The following is a 24,228-nucleotide window of genomic DNA, read 5'->3' as shown; positions in this document are numbered from 1 at the left end:
TATCTTTATATTTATATATATACACTAAAACGATGTTGTTTTGAATTTGATAAGTTTTTGACCTTTACATTATGTTAAATTTTTTTTTATTATCATCTCAAAGTTATACCGCATTACATTTATTTTTCTTTTATTCGGTAATTCAAATATCAATTACTCTGTGAAACAATAGCTCTTTATGACTAATAATCGCGAATTGTGCAACAAGTTAAATATTAATTTATTTAAACTTGCATATAGTAATAAATACATTATTTAATATTGCATATAGATATAGTAATTAAAAACGTCTATTACTTTATATGTGGATAACGGAAAATAACATCATTTAATAACCGCGCGAATATAAATAATAATAATAACAAATGCAAATACAATTATCCAAAAATAATAATCACATTTTATAAATATAAATATAGCAAATAACCGAATCCACATTTTCGCTGCGTGACTGTACGAAGAGAGCAAAGGAAAAAAAGTAAACAAAAATGGAACTTTAAGGTGTGGACGGTGGCGTTGCCGTTCTACTCCCACATTCTATTTATGGCAATTATGACACCTGGTAAACAAGTTTCACAACTCCTTCAGGGTTCAGTAATAAGTAGCCAGTGACGTAACAAAGAAAGACAATGGGATCATTAAAAAAAAGCTTTTGAGTTGGGCGCCATTTAGACGCTATTACTACTATATAAACCAACCCACCAATCCACTGCAAGTATTATACAAGTCTAGAAGAGCTCAAAACAATATTAAAATCATTTCCAATTCGAACCTTCCAAGACTGCCTCTCTCTCTCTCTCTCTCTCTCTCTCTCTTCTCGGATTGAAATTTTTTGAATTGGCGTGCGATGTTCGGCGGCGACGCCATGATTGCACTTTTCTGTATGGATTGGGGGATGTGAAATTCCTCAATGTTTAGGGCTCTCTGATTGCCTCATCTGCTTTGCTGTTGCTAGCACAAGCTCTTGTTGATTGTAAGCCTCGCATCACATCCCGTTCATTAGCTTCAATTTTGTTTTTCAATGGTGTGAAATTCAGAATTCTGCTCTTAGCTTGGCCTAAAACTGTACAATTTTGGGAATATGAAAAGCTTACAGTGTTCTTGAATTCAACGGTTTTATTTTCCATCTTTTCTTTTTCTCCATTTTTTGTTGAATTTTTTTTCGTTCTACAGATAAGCTAGAATCTTGGAGTTTTCGTGTTTTCATCAACTAAATGGAGCATTTTGGTTTTCCTTTCTGAGTTTTTTCTCTGGAATTTAAGTTGCGAATTCGCAATTCCTTGAAACTATTCATATGTATATAAATTTGCTTGTATGTGTGGGTACTGCTTTACTTCACTTGTTACTTGTTTGAGCTTAGTTGGAAATCCTTTACTCAAAAATTTCAGTGAATTTAGGGCTCTTTTCCTCTAGAATATTCTGGATTCGCAAGCACCGTTTTTTTCAAGCTACATTTTTTTTTTCGGAGGGAGGGGGTTTTCAAACTCTAGTTGAAGTTGAATTCCTTATCTTCTACGTTTATACTTTAAGATTTTTTGTTAAGAGTATTCATAAAAAAAAAGAAAAAAATATTGTGTTAGAGTAATGGGGTGCACGGGAATTCCTATCTTTAAGTTTGAATAACCATGAAAGCCTGGATTGCACTTTTGAACCCCTCGTGATGTTGCAACGAAAGTTTGACAAAAGCAACACTGTCATGGCTCATGCCATCCTTGTGATTTACTTGCTTTTCTTATAAAATTCTTTCCCTATTTCTAACCCCTAATTCTGATATCTTTTGTGCAGAAAATACTAGATGTTTTAGCAGACTAGTCAACCGTCTGATAAGGGACAAGGTGGGTGGATCAATCTTTGATTGTTTCTTTTCACACGAAAATTCAATAAAAAAGAACTAGTGTTATTTATGGAAAGGATAGTGAAGGGTCTGTTTTATTACATTAAACGCACGGATAGTTCTAGTACAAGTCACTTGGATGCTGCTCGTGAATAACCTACTACTTCTGCTTTGCTGGGTGACATTTAATTAGTCATCTTTTTGGCTTGCTCATTATCAATCTTCTACCTTCCTTGTGAATGTTGCTGAAACACCCTTTGACCCCAGTATTTTATTGAGAAACATTACATGTGCACCTTTTGTATGAATGTGTGTAGGGAAACTTAATACCATTGGAGCTGATTTACTTTGCATTGTTGGGTTGGCAGATATAGTAAGCCTCAGGATATGGGATGCCTGGTATCAACACCGAAGGATACTGGTGGAAATAGAAGGAAGCCGGGAAACATTGGGGAAGTTTCTGTATATGTTCCTGGTTTTCGGATTCCTAAACCTGTTGATTTCTTCCAGTCACTTGGTGATCACTTGACCAAGAATTTAGCGGAACGCCTAGTTGCTCTAAGAACTCGTATTGTTGTAATGGCTGGTCAAGAAGCTCCAACAGTCACAAGAACGAGGAGAAAAACCCAACATGGTTTGTTGTGGAAGAACTTGTTATTGCTTTAATAATATGCAAGATCAGTTATTGACACATCAGTTGTATTGTTGTTTGTAGGAGGTTCAACCTTGGCTGATCTTCAGCAGGCTCTGGAAGATTACTTGCCTGTTCTTTTAGGACTAGTTAAAGATGGTAAAGCATGTATTAACGTCACTTTGGTTAGAAAGTATTAACTGTTTCAGATAAGTGCTAATAGTGTTTCTTATCTGTTATTTTTAGGAAGTCAGCTACAATACAAGGTACAATTTGTATGGGTGAATCAGGAGGATGAGGCAGAGGTGAGAGTATAGAACTAATTTATCAATCTACAAATTTCTTATCTGCCTTTCATTTCTAGTTGTCATTCCATTGCTCTGGTCAGAGGACAAGAGGTTTTTATGTGAATCGATACTTTTGCAGGAAACAGCCATGTCTAATGCTTGGTATGAGGTGTTGTCAGTTTTGCATTTGATGGCAATGCTATCATTATCACGGGCCAACTTATTACTTCTTCCAAGAACACCTGCTGATGGTCATCAGCCAAAGGTATCAGAAGGTAGTTTTTACTACAAAACTTTATGCTTGAGTTATCTTGATCTCTATCTTTGTTAGTTATTTTTTTGTACTTCTTTTTTGCTTTTTGTTGTGTATCAGGTTAAACTGAGGAACCATTGGTTTCCAAATTTCTTAATAAAATTATTTGGGCCATTTAATGATATAAAGTTCTCTCTTTTGTTCAACAATTTGGATGACTAGTACTGGCACTCAACAGGATATCTATCAGCTGAATTTGTGATCTGTGTCAGTACATGTTGCTGCAAATCAAGTTGCATGTTTTTTGTAATCAGTCTGCTTATATGGATATATGTGGCAGACAAAGTGTTCATCCACTTGTAGCTATCACTTTGGTGCACTTATTTGATGTGGATTTATGTCCATTGGGTGTTTCTCGTATGCACAGTGATTTTGTTTTTTCTTTTTCTTGGTCGTAATTGGACTTAACATGAAGTTTAGAGGTGCAAATACATGCATGTTTGCAAAAAATACGTAAGGCAGAACGACATTTGTGCTGAAATACTTAAGTTTTGGATGAGAATCATCCATCTTTGTCTTGTCCATATGATACAAACATATAAATCTTTGTGGACCCATAGTTTAGTACACAGAATGTGGATAATCTTTCACACAAAAGTCGGCTATGCTTACTGATATATACCATATTGTCACATTTCTGTTTGTGAGCTTGAGGGAAACGACGAAAAGTTTTGGAAAATGTTATTAAGTTGTCAGATATTTTACGTGGAACCAATGAAATAATGTAATTGAACCTCATAATTGTTTGCAGGCATGCAAAACAGAGGAAATAAGAAAGCTTTTGACTGGAATTATCATGTCATGTACTTCTCATATATTTTAGCAGTATGGTCTGAAGTCTTGATATTCTGTATTGGACATGGTATTTCATGGCAGCTGGCCAGTTATATTTTTATGTATATTCAAAGAGTACCAGTATTGAATATACTGACTAAAACTATCTAGGTACTAGAGGAAAAACATTGAAAACACCATAGAGAAACCAAAAGTATAGATAACCACAAACAAATTAATTTTTTTCTTCCTAAAATTATCTTGCTGAAAAGTCATACTGTTTTGTAGTTTGGAATGTATGAATCTCCAGAGGCACACACTCAATGTGACATCAACTTAAAAGACACAACATGAGATTATTTTTTATGGTGATGATTTGATCAAATGAAATTTGTGCAAGTCAGGGGTACAAGTCAAGCCATAAATACACTTAAATGTTTCTTAGTGGTAAAACTTTGATCTTTGCCATGGACATACTATTAGAAGCATTTTTATCCGTGATCAAATGAGAAGATCAATATATTAGAGTTCATACCATGTATATGCTTGAGATGGAGAAGGCTGATGACTTGGATGGAACCAACCGGATATTATTTTGAGTGCATTCTTGAGTCCCATCTCCTTGATTAGTGTCTGACATAATCATGAACAGAGAACTAAATTGCAGAAGTAGATATTCTAATTTATACATTAGTAATTTGGCAGAAGTAGATATTCTCTTACCTATCAAAAAAAAAAAAAACAAAGCTCAGTATTCTAAAATCTCAGATATTTTCATCAAAACATTTGAATCTATTTTGTCAATTAGCTGTTACTTAAAATATCTTTTGAGAATGGTGCTCGAACTGTGTGTATCTTAAGAGTCAAGAGGTCTATTAAGATGAAAATGCTGAAAAAAGAAGAATGTGCTCATTTGGTAATGCTTTTTAGAGAGTGTGTTTTGCTTTTTGGTTGTAATGTGACATAAAGGTGAAAGTTGTTCCGAGTGTTTTGTGTGTTGAGTTGTTTGTTAATACTTTTGTTTTTTTGATAAAAATCAAAAAGCTGTCCTAAACAGTGTTGTCAAACAAGCCCAATATATTTGTTTCCAGGAAGAGATGGGATGAGATATAGGTGAGTTCAGAAAAAGCCCTCTCCTTAATTCTTAGGTTTTAGTCATGTGGCTTACTATATCAATCTTGTTGTATACTTCTAGCAGGAAGTTTTTTACTTGAAAATATTAATTTGGGCCGGACATAATGGTTTGTCTTGATATATAACCTTGTTTTAGGAGGCTGTTTATGTATTTTAAGTCTAGTGACTATGAAAGTCATGGTCCGATATACACATTGACATAGTTCAGCTGTATATGATTATTATTCACTCATTATTGACATCAAATGACACTTTAAACTGCAAGTAATAATTATCATGAAATGAAACAAGGAAGAATACATTGGATCTAGAATCAGCTCTAGTTGTATTTTAGTTATTTTTTTTAAAAAAAAACTTTTTGGCTAATTTTACTATTTTCCCCCCATTGTTGAGCGATGCTTTTATTCTGCATCTACATGTGCTCATACCTGGGCATATGGAGATTCAGAAGTTTATATGTAATACTTGGTTGCCTGCCAGATCCAATGATAAACTTTGCTATCAGTATTGATACTGGTTTTCTGTTTGAAAGCTCCCCTTGAAGTTGTTTACTAGTTTGAGCCTTGAGGAGTAGTCTTCAACACTTTAGAGAGCCCTTATTTTATTTTTATTTTTTTTCTGTTTTGTTCTCAACTTACCTAGGGGTTTATATTTGTTCTCAACTTACCTAGGGGTTTATCTTCTGTTTGATGAGGATATACAACTGATTCTGTAATAAATTATTTGTTTCACCTGGTGAGAAAAACACTGTGCTAGTTGAATTACTTATGATGTGATGTTGGTCTTTTTAGCTTAGAGGCTGCTTTCATGCTTCCATATGCAATTTTACCTCTGTTTTTACAGTGTTACTCTTGTTTCTGCTGATCCTACTATAGAAATCTCAGTTTGGTTCTTTTGTGGCAGATAATAGACGTGCTTCAATTGATATTTTCTTGAAGGCAGCAGGATACCTAGATTGTGCTGTTCGACATGTTCTCCCACAGTTGCCTGCTGAACTCAGGTTTATATGGGTGAAAGAATAACACTAATCACAACTGCTATTTGATTGTAGTTGGATCACCTCAATGTTTTACCAGGTTTATTCTTATTTGTTTGACTGCTATTTGATTGTAGGAGAAATCTTCCAGTGGACCTAGCAGAAGGAGTTCTTCGAGCACTTAGCCTACAAGCATTGGGACAGGTGCATATTTGTTCTCTGGATGGACTTAGTTGAGGATTTGTTCGGGTGTTTATATTTCTTACACTGATACTTAGAATTTGATATTTTTCTGATAGATATGAGAAACATCTCTTTGCATAATAACTAAATAATCACCATAGATGTGGTTAGGCTATCCAATGGTTAAGGTTAATCATTTTTTTTCTTCTTGAAACTTGGAGTGATTCACGTTCATCTAGCACTTGCCAGTGGGCAGCATGGCATAGGGTCAGAAAGTATGAGTTGGAGTTTCATGCTAATGTTTGGTTTGAAATTGTATTTTAAGAAGAACAAGATACTTTCTCTGGGTTAGGATCAAGTTGCATTTGGTAATAGCACTTTGTAAATATTAAACCACTTAGTAACTTTTTATTAGATCCATATTTTCCCATACCCACTGCTCGATCATTTAATTTTCCCATACTTGTTTGGTGTGATATATTTTACATGAACCAGACATTTTTACTATCCAGTTCATGAAGTTATGCTTTTAGTTTGTTTTCCAATATATATATATAATTTTGAACATTTTATAGTTGAAAAATCTTGTTATCTCTGATTGTCGTGATATTTGGCAAGCATGATGGACATAGGAAGAATATGTAACAGAATGGTTGGATTCAGTAAAATCTAGATTTAATGAACAATTATTGAGTAGTGTAAGATAAATAAAAAGAGTTAACACTAGGTGTAACCAAAACATGACCTATTTGTAGATATATATGGATATATATGTACTATTCTTGTTAAGAGAACTCTTGTTTTGATATAAAACATATTTTCTAAGTTAGTCACTTTTGTTGAGTAAATTAAAGATAACATGTTTTAAATAACATTTAGTTTTTTAATGGATCAATTATCTTTCTAATAAAATAAAATTCACCCAACATTTGTTTGCTTGTTTTTGGTCTTGGACTCCACATGCTTGGCCATTTACATCTGTCTTTGGTTTTGAGTTGGTTGAGCCTATTTGTCTCTATTGGGTTTCTTCTAGTTCCAATGACTAGTTCTACCAGCATGTCTCTATTGGATTTTGTTTTGCTCTGTTGGGCCAGCAAGTGAGAAGGGGTGTTAGAGAAAGTCTTGTATTGGTTGGGTGTGGATCTTGATAGGAGTCTAAATATGTGTTGAGCCGTTCAACCTACTAGCTACAATTCTTGTGTTGGTTGCTCTAACAATTAACATGCTCGTTCCTTTCTTTAGTAAAAGATGACTATTTTTTTCTTTTTAATCCTTTAGGTTTTCATTGCTTGAGGTACTCTTTTTATACAAAATCTCAGTTTTTATGATGACGATGCCAATATTTGCTTTATATATATATATATATATATATATGAAATTAAAAAGATGATCATTTGATGCAATTATTTTAAAATTTTGTATCATGTAGGCAGTTTTCCTTTTAGATGTTACTGGTACTGGTCCTACCCAAGTGAAGTCTTGAGGGGGTGGCTTGGATATGTCTCTATTCTCCAACATTTTATTGTATGAAGTGGCTGCTCTTAAGACTTGGACTATCTCATACTTTGCGCTTGACACTTTCCTTTTGTTCTTTTTCCGCCTCAATCTTTCTTTTTTGTTCAATTGATGATCTTTTCGATGTAGGGTGTTGACATACAACTTGGAATGGCAATTGATAGTACCAAAGCTACTCTTGCAGTAAAGCGAAGACTTGCATGTGAGATGGTGAAGTACTGGCAGCAGGTACAAACACAACTTTTCACTATTGATTGTGAGCTTAAATTTTTCAGGATCCTGTTGTCTCTTCTTGTTATTTGGTATTCATATAAGATAGGTAAATTTCTACATAGTGAATTATCGGCTTCAGTAATCATAAAATCTAATTTGTCAGCACTTAAGTTTTGATCCATGGCAGGATGCCATCAGAGCCTCTTTTCTGCAACATTTGTTACAAGGATTTCTTCTTTTTCTTTTATTATTTGGGTAGGAATTCTAATCTCTTATACTTTTAACAGCCTCTTTATTTATGCGGTCCACAGTTCTGGTCTATCAAAATAGTAATTGTGTATAGCTTCCTGGTTAAGAAATTTCATGTGAACAATCTCTATTAACAGAGGCAACACGCCGGGGAATAAGGACTGCTAAGCTACACAACAAATTTAATTAGTCATGTTATTTTTTTCATCTTCTGTTTTTGATGAACAAATGGATCATTAGACGCTCTTCTGATCTTCAAGTGTGTGTGCTTTTCTTTGAATTGCATAATCCAAAGAAGAGCTAAAGATCAAGATCAAGTTGTTTATTTAAAATCAATTGGAGTTTGAGTTGAGCTCCTCGTCTAGAGTTCAAGCATGAACTTTTGAGCTTGAGTTGAGCTCAGCTAATTTATAGCCCTACGGTTGATAACAGCAAGTCTTTTGCGCCAAAGACAGACTAATTGTTTTGGCCAGGATTTGTAGTATTCACCATTGCCATATTCAGTGAAGTTCCAGATTTTATCCATTTCTGTTGTTCCAATGTTCTTGATAACACTTTGTGGTTCATATTCAATAGCTGTGGCTTACAACCAGCCAGAATCTCAGAATGCTAAAGTATACTGGCTTGTGAGGGGGTTTCTCTTTTTCAGTGAGAGAGGATGATAGGGAAGATTGGGGGGGGGGGGGGGAGGGGGGATAGGTGTGCAAAGTTTTGATATACCGAACCTAACGCTCACACACGCATAGGCAGATAGAACTGGTTTGTGAGTGCTACTCAAATAATGATTAACCTTGTCCTTTAGAAATTACTCTGTCAGCACCAAGTGGAAAGGGAACTCTGAATGTAAGGCTATATGTTAAAAAAAATCTTTCTGCATCCCTAATCCCTGCGCAAAGCATCCTATTGCTATTCTTAGGTTAGTCTTGCTCAATATACCATTTCAAAATCAAATTGATGCTGTATTTGGATCCCTTTCCATGGCAAACAAATTCCGGGAATTTATGGAACAAGTATTCAATAAGATAGGATTGTTTGGAAGGGTTCACAAATCTGATGTCTTGTGCTTAAATTGGTTTGCCAGTTGGTATACAATTTTTACAAACAAAGTTACCCCTGTCGATGTATTGTTGTAGGTAACAGAAGATATTCTTTCTACTCAGTCCTCCTAGAATGATCATTTCAGTTACCTGCTCCGATTCTTTTGATATTGAATCCCTCACTAATATCCCCTGCACAAAGCATTCTATTGCTATTCTTAGTTAGTTCTTGCTCAATATACCAATTTGAAATCAAGCTGATACTGTATCTGGATCCCTTTCTGCAAGATAGGATGGTCTAAAAGTGTTCATAAATTTGATGTATTGAGCTGAAATTGGTTTGGCTAGTTGGTTTACAGTTTTCATAAATGACGTTACCCCTATTAATAGAAGATATTCTTTCTAACAGTCCCAGAATGATCATTTCAATTACCTGCTCCGATTCTTTTGATATTGAATCACTCATTAATATCTGAAAGAGGTAGAGAATGTGAGAGTTTCTACTGCCTTGACACTCAGTTTTATTGTGATGAAAAGGAATCATTTTATCCTTCATCATTTATTACAGCTTATCTACTTCATTCAGAATTTAGTTCATAATCCTTATGGAGCCTGCAATATTACTACTTGACCTACTCTTTCTTGGACGATTCTTGTCTTTTTATTCATTTATTTTCTCTTGTTATCTTCCAAAAACAGTAAAACTTTTGGTTGAGTTATGAGGATCAACATTTTGGAGGCAAAATTTTTTAAAGACAAGATTTTCACGTATCTACATTGGGTTAGGTTATGTAGCCACAACTTATTTTTTTTCATTGACCAGTACCATTCCTAGTATATTAATCTAAATTTGATATGTAGTGTTAGAGACACCTTGTTCCCCCCTATAATGAGTCATCATAGTTGTTCTTACTACATTATGTGTGTTAGTGATGATAAATTTTTGATTTTGTAGTTGCTAGCAATAACTTATCTTATCAAAATAATTTGTGACTGTTCATCCTCAAGAATATGTATATCCTGCGACTAGTCGTTAAATTATCTCTTTGTTGGATAAAGGTGCAATTGTTCATATTCTGTTTGCTTTGCAGGCTCAAGATAACATAATGAACCTCCCACTAGCAAATGGTTGGGGGGAAAAGCATCGTCACTTAGTGAAGTGGAAATATGTCGAAGCGAAGGTAGCTTATTATTCCTCTCATTTCTAATTTTAGTCTCTCATACTTGTTGTAATAAACGGTTCTTGCTAGTTGTCTTTATCTCTTAATCTGATTTCCAACTTTTGTGGTATCACATGTATAACTTGACGCTTGTAAGCATGTGAGAATTAATTTATTCTCATTATGTTAGATTGCGTGAAAAACTTGCACAGGAAAGTGAGCAAAATAAATCATTCTCATTATGTTAGATTGCATATGTATATCACTATATACTTCTTCAATGAATTATTTTGATAGTCATCTAATACCACGATTTAGGCGGGGTGCCTTTAAAATCAAATTCATTGTGTGTAAGATCATAAATTGGGTTCTGCATACAATTTATACATGTATCACGATAGTTACTGGAAGTCCTTTAATACCATGACTGAGATCAATAGCAATAGCCAAATGGTCATCCAATAAACTTGAGGATGCTTGAGTGTGAGTTAAAATAAGGATTAACTGATAGAAACCTGAATTTCTCCTAGTAGGCTTTCAAGTTCAAAAAATTGAGCTGCAATTTATTGCATTGTGCTATTGACACGTAGTTGATTTGAAAGTTAAGCATTCGGGTTGAGGAATGGATGCTTTTTCAGAAAGGTCCAAGCTACGTACGGAGCTAATATTGGGGACATGAAGGAATTGAGTGAAAATGATTTTCTCAAAAATAATAATAATAATAATAATAATAATTTGCTATCATTGGCTGCTAACCAGTACTATTATTGGCAATGCATTAAGAAGTTGATCTGTGCAGGATTAGGGATCTTTTTTTACCTTCCCCCTTAATATTGCTATATCACCTGTGGTAAAGTTGGGGTTCGAACCTGCATAATGGTTTGCATATTTTCAACCACTTACTGGTCTGTATGGTACTACACTATATTTCATTATCAGTACAAATTTCTTTCAGAATCATCTGCTAGTCTGAAAGTGAAAATGGTATAGTGTTTAGAAGCTAAATACCTAGGTTTCAAATGACATTTTCAGTCATTGAGGTGCGGTAATTTGAATATGTTTGTATATACATAAATATGCATATATACATCTACATATGTGTGTGTGTATAAAATATTTATTTCATTTCTCCCCGATTATTTTTGTTCTATACAATCTGACATCTGTGTATGGCCATACCATATAAGCACCAACAGTGGAGCTTAACATGATTACTTCTGTCACTCCATATTCAGTATATAGTTACTAAATTGAGTATCGAATTTGTTGCACAGTTAATTGATACATTCTTATTTTTCTTTTTTCCTTTAATTTTAACCAGGCTGCAGCATATTATTATCATGGTTTGATCCTTGATGAGGGAAACACAGAAAAATACCATGGGATGGCTGTAGCTGCTTTGCAAGCGGCAGATGAGTATTTCAAAGAAAGTAGGAAGGCATGCGAGGCATTTAATACATCTCTTCCTCTGTCAAGGTAGTTAGCAGTTCTGTTTGTTATCACCAAAACAAATGGGAGAAAATAAAAAATAAAAAGAAAGAAGAAAGATGGATATGCTGAAAATAAATCTTTGAAAGTAACAGTTTGGAAAATAATCATTTATACCTTTCTAATCATTTTGGGAGATTTTATTCTCTAAGCTAACTTTCTGAAATAGTTATTTATAGGGTTAATTATCATCTTGAGTTTTCGATGATGCCCTTTATCCTTAAAAATACTATGACATTCTTTCTTGTAATCTGTGGGTCTATTCAGGATTTCTTTTCTGTGGTTTGATATGAAACATGTTTAGGGATGATCAAGGTTTAATAGGATTTTTTTCTGATGGAATAAAGATTTTAAGGGTCCATGCAACTGATCTGGAATATACCAGATTGCTTGACTACTAAAAAGTAAAGTACTTAAGGCAACCAAACTAGCTATTTTGTTCTTTTTTCTCATACTTCATGTCATTCTCTTTCCTATATCCTTGAGGCAACCAGTTTAGCTACTCTGTTTCAGCATTCTGTACACCTAGGTTGTATGTGAAAGCATTCAATGTGCTTAGGTGCCTTTTTCTTTCAAATGCAGGGGTATTAATGTTTGCAAGTGGTTGCATCTTAGGTTATGCTTGTTGCAGAATATGATGTTGATTCTCAGTGGTAGATGAGCATTTGTATGCTTTGGTTTCATTTTAATGGATCCAAAATGTTTGTTCATTACTTTCCTGGATCTCAGATTAATATTTCAATTGACATGTCTATTATAATGACAGATCACATTACTATGGTCATTCCACTTTCATCAATTTACAGTACTTCTACATAAAGCCAGTAAATTGTGGAAATCATTCCAATGCCACTCGTGGTTTCCTGTGTTTTTTCTGAATTAATTTGTGAGGATCTCGTCACAAGGCCAGCAATTAGTTATTGCGAGACATTTTTTGTTTTTTGCTTTCTTGTGTCTACTTTCTATTTTCTTTTTTAACAAGAGAAATATGTGCACCAGACACCAGTAGACAGTTTTGTATGGCTTCACTTACCATCCTTGGTGCAGATATCCGCCACTTTGGGGAACCATGAAGTATCTCTCTGAGAAAATTCCAAAAGACACTTCAAGCAAGGTTCGGATAAACCGTGATCTGTACTCTTATGAAAGGTAAGTTTTCCTCGAGTGGAAATATTCCAGTATGATGATTTTTCCCTTTTCATTCTTGATTGATGAAAGAAAGGTTGACAACGATCAAATGATTTAATAATCTTGACTGCAGAATCATGGAAACGGCACCAACATTGCCTGACTTTGCATTGGCCCTGAAACCCGATGAATATCAACTTCCTCCAGTGGACCCCTCTTGGAACGAGGAGAAGATAAATGGAGGGCAAACTGGCAGCATCCAGCTCAAGGGTGACAGGAGATAAGCATTTATAATGTTTTTCAGATTACAACGGCACAGGGGCCACTCTTAAACACGGAAAGCCCATTTCAAACCCAGGTGGACTACCATTCTTCAATTGTTGTGTACCAAAGGTCACTTTTTAGCTGTGTTTCCCCCTCCCCCCCCCTTTTTTTTTTTAATTTTTTTGGGGTCCCTTATCTCCCGCGACGTATATGACCTACCCTACCCTTTGATAGAGCTTTGTACAAGTTGCTGTTGTGTGCCAGTCGTTACACAAAAGAATAAAAAAAAAAAAAAAAAAAAAAAAGTTTCATTTGCTCATTCGCAAATAATGTCTATTTTGCATTTTTGTTTTTGTTTTTTGGTTCATGTTTGATAGAAAATAAGGCACTTGTTTGCCATTATAGGTGTTTTTTTCTTCCCCCTTTATGCGAGCCACTGAATCTGTCTGTCTTGTAGTTTATCGGTTGTAATTATTGAAGCATTGGATGTACAATGATAAAACCAAATGCCTGTTGAGTTTCCATTGGTTGCTAGTGTAGGTTAAGTAATAAGAGTTAAATAATTTGGCATTTATATAGTAGACACACACACACACACACTAGACAGTACACATTCAAAAACTATTATTGATTTATTTATTTCCCTCCGTTTCTCAGGTTACGGGTTATTGGGAAAGACTGGAGAAATACAAGCTAAAGCTTTGATCACCCAGCACACTTTATCACCACATATATTTGAATGCCACTCATATATTTTCAAAATCTGTTTTAGCTAGCTTCTTTTAGTTTGTAATGAGGCATCATATCCACCCATGACAAACAAGGACTGCAAATGAGCTACACTGCAGATTCTGATTTGAGTGCAAATCATAGATTCAATATAGAAAACTTTTTAGGAGCTCTTTCGAATTTAAATTAGAGGTTTTCAAATTTTTGATTAAATTAGGAATATTTTTATATATTCAGCCAAAAGAAGAAAAATTTAGTGTTAAAGATCAAAATTATTGGGGAGTTTTAGAATATTCAGCCATAAAATAAATTTGGTGATAGAAATTTAAAAAAAAAAAAAAAAAATTGAGTTGGAAAAAGAATTTAAATGAATTTTCAGCCATTAATGGAAATTTTTAAAATGCTTAGGCATTGGTGGAAGAATATTGGTATTAATTGGAGGTGGCCGAATATATTGCAATTAATTTGGAGTTATTTTGAGTCTGTTGTCAATGTGTCATCAAGCATGGCCTAATTTTGAAGGAAAAATATTTTTCTAGTATGGCGGTGTGGTGTATACTCATGAATGTGGGGGGTGTGAAAACATGGAGTAAGAGTTTACATGGAATTGTCATACAATAATGCAAGAATTTTGAAGGGCTTGATTGAGGTTAGAATGGCCCAATTATATAGTGGTATGATTTCATGATATTAGTGCTAATTAAATCTCACTTGTGCTTACTTGAAAAGATTGGTTGAAAATGGAATAAATTAGCTTTGCATGGATAGAAAATGATAATTAATAAAGCCATTTTGCTCATTTCGCTCCCCTAAAACATGTTTCAGTTCTTGATATTAAGTTGAATGCAGTTTGAACACATAAACTCTTAGGTAGAAATGAGAATGATGGATAATGTGAAATTTCAAGGTTTAAACTTTCCTAATTTGGAAAGTAGAATTTTTCCAAAAAGGAAAGTTAGGGTTTTGTAAGGTTTTACTAAGAAAAAATTGTTTTGTGAATTCTAGGACCCAAGCCCTACACCAACCAAATAGGTTAAGAGACAAGGTATAAAAAAAAAATAAAAAAGAGGAAATTTTACAATTTTGTTTGAGGTTTTACAAGTTTATTTTATTGCAAATATTTGGGTTGATTAATCTGTAAGCATTGTTTACATACCCATGATGTTATTTCCAAATTTGTTTGGCTTAATTTTACGTGTGAATGTGCTGTATTTCCATATTTTATGATCAAAGAAAGAGTTTACATTAAAATAATATTTTATTAAAAGAAGCGATTTTTGCTCATGTTTAGTTTTAAATTTTAAGATGCATACTTGCGCTTTGTAAAGCGATTCAAAAGAAAAAAAGTGCATGTGCAAAATAGGGATTAAGAAAGTTAAAAGTAAAGTAATTTCAAAAATGCATGCGCCATATACGAGTTTATTTAGGGAAAAATATAAAAAAGTTCCCTGAATTAACAGTTGATTTTAAAATAGTTCTTTGAATTTTTCAAGTATGCTAAAGTGACCTATCAAACTACCAAAGTGTGCTAAAAATGCTATTTTTTTTATTATATTCCTATAATACCCCTATCCTCTTAAAAATTAAAAAAAAAAAGGAAAAAAAAAATGATAAATGCAAAATTAATCTCTGTGGTTGGCCTAAATTACAAATCATTTACTGCGGAATAAAAAATAATTCAAAGGTCTTTAAGGTAGGCAAAAAATAAAACAATTTTAGTCATTGTAGTCAAATTCCGTCAAAATACTTGCGGATTCTGTTAGTGTTAATGTCAATACAAATAAAATGATGAAATGTGTCACTCTTATTAAAAAAAACATATCAATATATTTATAAAACTAAATCATTCCCTACAATCAAATCCCGTCAAACCAATTGATGGACTTCGTTAGTTTACCACGTCAGCACCAATAAAATAATAACAAGTATCACTGTTAATAATAATAATAATAAAATATAAATATACATATAAAACTTAAAAGTTAAAGAAATTAAAACTTTAAAATTAAAATTTCTTAAGTTCTTAATTTCTTTAACTTTTTAGTTTTATATTAAGAGTTTTTTTTTTTAGGTTTAAAAACTAGTTTTTTATTAATTTTTTATTTTAGTTTCTAAGAGAATAAGGGTACTATAGGAATATAATTAAAAGAGTGGTATTTTTGGCACACTTTGGTAGTTGATGGGTCACATTAGCACACGTGAGAATTCAGGGGATTATTTTGTAATCACTGTTAGTTCTGTGAGCTTTTTTTCTCTTAGATTTATTATCAGTATACTGTTCAAAGAGGTTGAGAGATGATAGTACGGCGTAATCACACGAAAAGATGGTTACACAAAGGTGTGAGTTATCACATAGGGAACCCTATCTTTGAGTGAGTCACCCATAGCAAAGAACAGTTACGAAAAATTATAGTCAATCAAGAAATGTTATCTTGTAGAGTTTCATGCATCCTGCAATCACAAGATGTGCTAGATGATGTCCCTCAGGATGCACCGACCCTAGGTTGTATGGGTGAATAGTATGATAAGAAAGCCAAGGGGAAAAGTTAAGTAGATAAAGAAAAAGAATTTATGGAGGATTGAATTCTATGATATTCCTATACAAAGAGTGGCTAAGGTGTCAAATATGAAAATTTGACCGTTTCCCTTCGACTTTTGGGCCGAAATGTCCATTCTGAAAACTTGAACAAAATTTTGAAACACTAGCCACGAAACATATCTGAGCAACCGAAAGAAAAGATTGAAACACCCACCGAAAACCAAAACTCACTCAACCCATCATCAGTTTTGGCCAAAAACTTACACAACAAACCCATCGAAAATCTCCAAAAATCAACCCAAACCAACACAAAAACACCATTTCATATCAACACAGTCAACCAAAACAAAATCTTACCTCTTCTTTGGTAAAATGAATTTTCTTGTTTTTGGTTTATAGAAATGAATGAATGATTAAGAACAGAATATGGATTGAATGGAATTGATGAACTGTATATTGAAAGATAAAAAATTATGGTTGATTCGAGTTCAATCAAAAGACTCCAAAGTTTACAATCTGAAACAACATTCTAGACATTCGATATCCAGGCCAATAATCCAATGGACTATTATACCTAGTTGATCTGCTAATCACCTAATAGATAGGCCTAACAGAAGGAATACTACTTTTACAGGCCTTATTACAAAACGTGCGTTTTACCCAACCAACCAAACTACAAACAGTTACACAAATAGTGTTTAACCATTGATAGCTGTTATCCATATATCTGCCCAACACTTATCCTCCGCATACGCCTCTCCATTCTGAACTCACTGCCCAAGACTATATTACACAAGTCTCCATACTTCAACATCACGCCCAACGTCTCTGAACTCACTACCTAAGACAAGATTACACAACTCCCCATACTTCAAACATTACGCTCATCGTCTCCTTCCATTGTATCTCTGCAGATTCATCTCCTCTGCACTCTTCTGCATTTCTTCTTCCTCCGTATCTTACATCTTTTTCTTTCTTTTCATCTCTCTCTCGTTGAAGCTGAGCCAGGGAAGGTAGTGTTTTTCTTTTCTTTTCCTTCTCTCCCTCGTGTGCTAGAAGAAGAGGGATGAGGCTTTTCTAAAGAAAAGCTTTGCGATTTCTTAAAGGGGAAAGCAACCTTCCCAAAATTTTGTAGAACCCCATCCTCCTTTGAGCCACTCTTTAAACTGACGAAGCATTAAGGAGAAAGGTTCTGTTAGATACTCTGATAATGGTGTTTGATAAAAAGTGTTGGCAAAAATACAATAAAAAAAGAATGAAAATTAATATTTAAAAGAAAGTTTAGAGGAAAATAGAGTCTGTTAGTGTGTGTATATATATAAATTAAAAAAAAAAAAAAAAAAACTGTAACTTCAGTGAAAAAATTGCACTTTTTGATTGGGTATTTTACACAATACTACTGGAGATGCTCTAACTACCTTCCGAACAGTATTTTTAAATAAGGTACTACACTTTATATCTTAGATATTGTCTTTTGTGTATAACAAAATGAAAAATTTATCGCCCCTCTACACTGTTGAGAACTGTGATTTAAAACGAGTTCAACACGCCATAAATATTTTAAAGCCCGTTTAAACGTAGGGAGTTACAGAATTACACTTCCAATTCCTTCTTGAGAGTTAAGAGGAATTGGGGGCGGGATAGTAGACATTTTCAGCAGCCCATCAAAACATAAAAGATAAGTAAAAACACAACATTCAAAACCTGAATACAACAATATCTAGTGGACCCTATCAGCAGGAATATGGCGCCTTCACCGAATTTCTACATTTTTTTTTTTACCTAGATGATGATTCCAGAAGTTCTTTCAACTGATATCTTCTTACCTAAACTCTACTAATTTCTTCTGTACTGCTTTTGCCACAATTCTCCAACTGAGCTTCACCTACAAAAATTCTAGTTTTCATCTTCCGCATCATTGCCGCCATTTTCTTCAGCCAATTGCTTCTGGTTTTCTTGTTCCTCTGCAAAAATCACAATATCGTTCAAGTTAGATAGGTTGAGTATGAGGCCCCCACTAATCTGTGACATTGTTATCTAGATGGTGGAATCATATTCACCAGGAATCTAACACACAAGAGAAAGTAGAACTGAACCAAGCAACTTTGCAAGATGGGGGAAAAAGGGAGTGCGCTCATCAAAGAAGCTCCTCACTCAAAAATTATCCACCCACTAAGAAAATACCACAAATATTTCTATATAAGATTATCCACCCGCTAAACAACCCAAAAAAATTATCCAATGCCTCTCGTTTTACGATGTATTCTCTTATTTATCTTCTTGACTAAAGAAAATGTACGATTTGTGTAGTATCTTTAGCAGCTTTCCATGTACATGGCAAAATATGAAATCTACAGGTATACCCTCGGAAGTAGCCATACTGTTCCTATTGCAAAGTAAATCTACAAATAAACAAGAAACACAAAATAATTGGACTAGGCCTCTTCTCGTCTTCAGGTGCATAGATGTGGGGAACATCCCCAAAGCAAACCCATTTAAGTAGAAAAAGGTTAAAGCAGTTTCAAGATCCAGCCACAGTCAAGTTCACACATCCCAAATCGTCCCCCCCATTGGCCATCAGTTTCTCCAGCCCAAAACTGACTTCCACACTTAATTGCTGTTCAACCTGATTCGTTTGAACCTGGAAAAACTAGGTTGTGGGTTCTTGGAAGTCAAGGTAAACCCTCCAAATTGGATGTCATGCAGCATATGCAGTTCTGTAAACAAACCAAGAACTAGGGTGGGCAATTTGTGTCGGCGTGTCGGGTTCGGTTCAACCTGATTGACCCTCCAACCCGAACCCGACACGATTATTAATCGGGTTAAAACCCGTAACCCGAACACGACACGACTAACCAGTCTGGCTACCCGACACGATACGATTAAATAAGCGGGTAATGTTAACCCGACCCAGCCCGGCATTTTTTAAAGATTTTTCCAAAGAAAAATTGTGTTTACTTTTATGTTTTCTTGGCAATGAATTTTGTGTATATGATCCTAAGCTTGTAATGACAGCAGAACATTAATTGTGCTCTTTGGACATGCTTTGATATGAAAATATGGTGTTGAGGAAGAGAATCGTGATGGTTCGTTCTCTCCTTGATTTGCAGGGCTTCATTCTCCGTGCTCGAGTCCTGAAGCTTTACAGGCAGGCGCTAAGGACTGCTGGGAGAGCCCCGGCTCATGCTAGAGGTGAAATTTTGCGCTTGGAAAAATTCTGTCTAAATAATTATAATAATATTTCTAGAGGAAATTACTGAGAGGAGGGTAGATTTCAGTTCTGAGAAATCTCCTTGCCAAATCTCTTTACTTGGCAGACTTCCAGACGGAAGAACAATACGAAATGAATTTAGATTGTAGGGTTCCAGACTTCCAGTTTTACAATTTTATAGTTTTTACTTTTCTATTCTGATTTAAAAAAAAAAAAACAAATTTTAATAAGTAAACGGGTTGAACCCATCAATAAATTTATGTAACAGGGGCTAAAAGAAAAGTTCATTCATACCATCATCAGCTTTTCCACTAGTTGGAAAAAGAAAGTGACTGAGAAAAGGTATATACTAACCCATAAGTTTATACAATGCCTTTTGGGTGCGTCTTTCGAGCTCATCAAGTTTCTTCTGCACGTCCCTCCTAAGGTCCCAGTTTGGTTTCTTTGGAGCAATATTCACAAATGGATCCTGAATATTTCTTCCAAATTAGATAACACAAACATAGAAGATGAAAGAACACAAATGCATGCAGGTTAACGCTACCAAGAGAATTCCATAATGGAAGTAATCAATTACCTCTTTTGCTGATGGTGGAGGCGCAGCTGCAATAGGGTCTTCAAACTTTGGAAGCACTGGTGGAGCAAGCTTTCCCTCCTGAAGCTGCTTATCATGAGGAACATAGTTCCGAAATTTCATGTTGAGATTACTGCAACAAAATTGGCAGTTATAAGTTTGGGCAAGCACTTATAATAGGCAAGGCAGATGTCGATATACAGACAACCAGAATAGAACACACCTTCATACATTTTCAAACATATATTAAAGAATCATTACATACCAATTGATTCTTAAAGATAATCTATCAACATCAGTAACATCATCAAAGTAAACTAGTACATTTGTCATGATATGAAGTCAAATTACAATCTGCAGGCGAAACGTCAATAAGAAATGGTGAATGGCACTTCATGTATGATGTGACAATTCTTACATAAATATGAAAATCAATACAACTGTGAAGTTCAGGAGCCAATATGGAGTCTCCACAAAATTAAAGTGGTTGAGATCAAAGTGTTGAAATGAATGATGAATGGAAATATATATATATATATATATATATATATATAAAACAATAGTCTAATAGATGAATATATAAGAGATTTAGCTCCTCATTGTTATTTAACCTCTTACCCCAACGCAAGCAAGCATGAGAAGAATTCAAAAATTCTGTATTTGTCAAGGTACTAATTTTTTGTTAGTAAACTATTTTATTTATAGGGGAAATATTTTAAATGCAACAGTATATGATACAAAGATATGATGTAAATCTGCTGTGATTCCATAAAGTTGTACCAATTCAGTAAACAACTCCCCCCCACCCCCCTTTTTCCTTTTCCTGATTAGGCTCATCGGAAATGATGGTTTATACGATTTTTAGGTATAGTTTCACTGACATATTTCATTACCCTGTACCTATTATCCAAAACATATGCAATGCTGCACTATGGAAAGCAAAGCTATTAAAACCTATATTTGATCTCTCTAGATGCATGCTCAACTTTAGATGTGAAACCAACTATTGGAATCCCACCTCAAATGATTTGCACACATGTATGCTCATATTTCTGGAGACAAATAGACTAGGATGGGATTGGGGTTGGGGTTGGGGTTGGGGAGTTTACCTTAACGAGGGTTAAAACTCTCGTAGATATCAATCACCACACAAACTCTAGGAAATGAGATTCATAATGGACTAATCACTTAATTCCTGAATCAAAATTATTCGGTGGAAGTAACACTTTAAGTGTAAAACTTACAAGTCTTTACAAAAAGGCTTAAGAACATAAAGTCATACACTAACAAAACAGCACCCCCACCCCCCCAAAAAGAAAAAGAAAAAAGAAATTAATAAGTGACAAAAACAAGAAGAAGAAGATAGAGTACACTCACTTTTCTTCGTCAGTTCCATTCTCATCATTAGACTCACGCTCAACTTGAGCAGAATCCTCATCTGGGGTGTTTAGCAATTCCTGAGCAGCTTTAAGAGCTCTTAGCCTCTCCCGGCGAGCTGCTGCAGCTTGTTCGATGGAGTCCTCTTCTGGTCCCATCACTTCACCTATGCTGTACACACACATGAGAAAATTAAGAATTATCAGGTCAACCATTCATTATATAAAGTGCATCACTTCCTGTTTAACTGAAATGACATCAGTCATATTTTTCAAGAACAAGATGTTAATGGGATATGAATCATAACTCTTTTACATAAGATTAGCCATTTTACTGGACTGGCCTTTGTTTATAATATAAGCTTCTTTTATTCTTTTTCTTTTTTATTTTTTGATAGATTCACCAAGTCGACCATTATAACTCCATATTGCTAGAGCTTGACCTAAGATTTTGCTTTCCTTCCTTGCTCTTGTTCCCAAAGTCACTTTTGATACTCCTCTTTGTTTTATGCCCCTACGCATATTATTTCAAAAGCTTGTTCTCTTTTTTATGTTTAAACACACAACTCTCGCCACAATCATCAATTATCACTAATATGCTATCAACCAAATAAATCAAAGATAATGAATTCTAACCAAGTCCAACCTTTAACATCAGTCGTCAAAATTTACTTCCATGTGAAAAACAGAGCTCCACCCACGATAAATTCAAACAATGCATAGAATCGCAATCTGGCAAATTAGGAAGCACAGCTTCTTCCTAAATGGCTAAATCTAACAGACACTATTTCAAAATCATCTCTAATATTAGAAGAAGCACCCATATGATACGCATATGCATAATACGCTGATTGTTATTGGCCAAAAATTTCTAGGGCAAACAAAAACTTGTTTAGAAGAATGATCTGTATGTTTGATCAGAAACAAAGCAGGTGAAAGTAAAGGAAACTAAGATTCGAGCTAATTCTTTACCCAATCGAACTTTAATCTCTTTTCTCAAATTGCCCTTGCGCTCCCTGTTTGGCCGTCGGGAAAAATTCAAGAAAAAAAAAAGTAAAAAATAATTTTTTTTAAAAAAATCTTCGATATTTCCAAGATTCCAAATAAGAAATTAGATATAATAAGAACATGTAGAATGATCAAAAAGAAAGGAGAGGAATGATTACCACGAATAAAAAAAGGACAACGAGAAGAGAGAAGAAACGTTTCGCTGCACAAACCCACACGACTGAACGTTTAGAATGAGAAGCCGAGAGGTCAAGGGTTTGGCAACTTAACAGTGCCTTATTCTTTTGCCGCGCGAAATGATTATTTGGCCTCGATTATTTACTGAGTTTTTTTTTTGGTAAGTAAATTATAGAAAGAACAAAAAGAAAGAAAAAAACTAACTTATGGAACAAAGAAGGTGGAGCGGGTATCTTTTCCAATACATGGATGAAAAGATGAGAATAAAAGGGAGAGGATGGAAATGCAGCTATAATGAATTCTAGTTGCGGCCCAATATGGCACATGGTGGGCACAAAAGTTTGCACTTCGGTTAACATGATTAGCTTCCCAGCTAGCTGTTGGTGGGAGGATGGAGAGAATGTTGGAGATGGTGGAAGCAATTCGCCAATCTGTAGTAGTTGCTGGATGCTAAAGCGCTAAAGTGGCATTGAGAGAATCACCTTCTAAGATAAAAGTGTAACGCCCCGAATTTGAGCCTGCAAATCCGTAAGCAGAAACCTCCGATTTCCACGTGACATTATTACATCAGAGATAAACTCTCGCAGCGGAATATATTTTTTTTTTCTTCTAAAGCCTTAGGAATTGATAGCATAACACATTTAGAGCTGACTGAAATACCTCGGTACGTTTATTAAAAGTTACTTATGTTTATCTTTACATGTCATATGCACACTAGGTGCATCAAAATTAGTGCCACAAACAGCACATAAGCTTATAACATAAAACACGCTAAACATGACACCGTTATACATATTTACATGCCATAAAACAAAACATAAGCACAACTAGTAATTTCTAAACTAGCACATAATCGTTCGTTGAATGGTTTTAAAAACCATTAAAACTGGCATATGGGTCCATGCCTTCATTCTCCAGATCTGCATCAGTAACTATGCAAATATGGCGTTATCATATTTGCATAGACAAACAAGTGAGTCATCTATTTTCATATCTACGTTACCATCAATCTAATAACAGTTCATATAGAATGCAAACGTAAGGGTTGTTGAATATGCATCGTAGTAACTATTTAGTTTGTGTTTTAGGATCATCTTACTTCAGACCTCTAGTTCTAGGTTATCTGAACCCGTTCACGTCCTTTGCCTCACACTTAAAGTCTTACCTGTTTGCACTGGAATCCTACCGATCCCAGCATTAGTTATATATTAGGCCTTCGGATACCCCTGGGTCACTGTGAACCCCCTGGATCCACTGACTAGCCTTCCTTCCCCTTGCTACTACATCAGCTTGTTGATGGCTATCTCATCAGCCGTTATATTAATTGGACACAACATGCAATGCATGAACAACCACATGCAATAAACACACACCACACAGTCCTAATGAAACATAGAATCATTCCTCAGTAAGTACATCCATACTTAC

The 24,228-nt window shown here is 34.6% G+C and overlaps 2 protein-coding genes across 5 annotated transcripts; one reads left to right on the top strand and one right to left on the bottom strand.

Moving 5' to 3' along the window:
- Nucleotides 1–741: 741 nt before the first annotated feature.
- On the top strand, nucleotides 742–14,024 carry LOC133866746 (uncharacterized). Of its 3 annotated transcripts, XR_009899912.1 has the most exons (14): nucleotides 743–973; nucleotides 1,786–1,835; nucleotides 2,203–2,468; nucleotides 2,550–2,624; nucleotides 2,712–2,770; nucleotides 2,892–3,027; nucleotides 5,877–5,973; nucleotides 6,087–6,153; nucleotides 7,777–7,875; nucleotides 10,238–10,327; nucleotides 11,628–11,782; nucleotides 12,842–12,943; nucleotides 13,056–13,280; nucleotides 13,844–14,024. XR_009899912.1 is itself a non-coding variant. In XM_062303375.1 (13 exons), exons 3-13 carry the CDS (start codon nucleotides 2,222–2,224, stop codon nucleotides 13,204–13,206), a joined length of 1,278 nt encoding a protein of 425 aa, XP_062159359.1. In that variant the 5' UTR covers nucleotides 742–973; nucleotides 1,786–1,835; nucleotides 2,152–2,221; the 3' UTR covers nucleotides 13,207–13,710. The 3 variants fall into 3 exon arrangements, 2 of the variants coding, with proteins under 2 accessions (XP_062159359.1, XP_062159358.1); XM_062303375.1 differs by lacking the exon at nucleotides 13,844–14,024 and having other exon boundaries at nucleotides 742–973; nucleotides 2,152–2,468; nucleotides 13,056–13,710; XM_062303374.1 differs by lacking the exon at nucleotides 13,844–14,024 and having other exon boundaries at nucleotides 13,056–13,710.
- Nucleotides 14,025–17,978: 3,954 nt separating this feature from the next.
- On the bottom strand, nucleotides 17,979–22,936 carry LOC133866474 (uncharacterized). Of its 2 annotated transcripts, XM_062303013.1 has the most exons (6): nucleotides 22,782–22,890; nucleotides 22,588–22,631; nucleotides 21,617–21,787; nucleotides 20,243–20,372; nucleotides 20,020–20,134; nucleotides 17,979–18,418 (listed from the first exon to the last, which is right to left on the bottom strand). In XM_062303013.1, exons 3-6 carry the CDS (start codon nucleotides 21,772–21,774, stop codon nucleotides 18,351–18,353), a joined length of 471 nt encoding a protein of 156 aa, XP_062158997.1. In that variant the 5' UTR covers nucleotides 21,775–21,787; nucleotides 22,588–22,631; nucleotides 22,782–22,890; the 3' UTR covers nucleotides 17,979–18,350. The 2 variants fall into 2 exon arrangements, with proteins under 2 accessions (XP_062158997.1, XP_062158998.1); XM_062303014.1 differs by lacking the exon at nucleotides 22,588–22,631 and having other exon boundaries at nucleotides 22,782–22,936.
- Between the last annotated feature and the right edge of the window lie 1,292 nt (nucleotides 22,937–24,228).

The sequence above is a fragment of the Alnus glutinosa genome, chromosome 4 (genome assembly GCF_958979055.1).
Source record: "Alnus glutinosa chromosome 4, dhAlnGlut1.1, whole genome shotgun sequence".
Lineage (NCBI taxonomy): Eukaryota > Viridiplantae > Streptophyta > Magnoliopsida > Fagales > Betulaceae > Alnus > Alnus glutinosa.
This window is presented reverse-complemented; position numbering and strand designations above follow the sequence as displayed.

Bases quoted from the DNA above. Each gene is read 5' to 3' on its own strand.
- LOC133866746 (XM_062303375.1), top strand. From the start codon at position 2,222: ATGGGATGCCTGGTATCAACACCGAAGGATACTGGTGGAAATAGAAGG. The intron at 2,469-2,549 runs GTTTGTTGTGGA...TGTTGTTTGTAG, and splicing joins GAGGAGAAAAACCCAACATG to GAGGTTCAACCTTGGCTGAT. The intron at 6,154-7,776 runs GTGCATATTTGT...TTTTCGATGTAG, and splicing joins GCCTACAAGCATTGGGACAG to GGTGTTGACATACAACTTGG.
- LOC133866474 (XM_062303014.1), bottom strand. From the start codon at position 21,774: ATGGGACCAGAAGAGGACTCCATCGAACAAGCTGCAGCAGCTCGCCGG. The intron at 20,373-21,616 runs GTGAGTGTACTC...ATTTTGTTGCAG, and splicing joins AATGGAACTGACGAAGAAAA to TAATCTCAACATGAAATTTC. The intron at 20,135-20,242 runs GTAATTGATTAC...AGAAATATTCAG, and splicing joins CTCCACCATCAGCAAAAGAG to GATCCATTTGTGAATATTGC.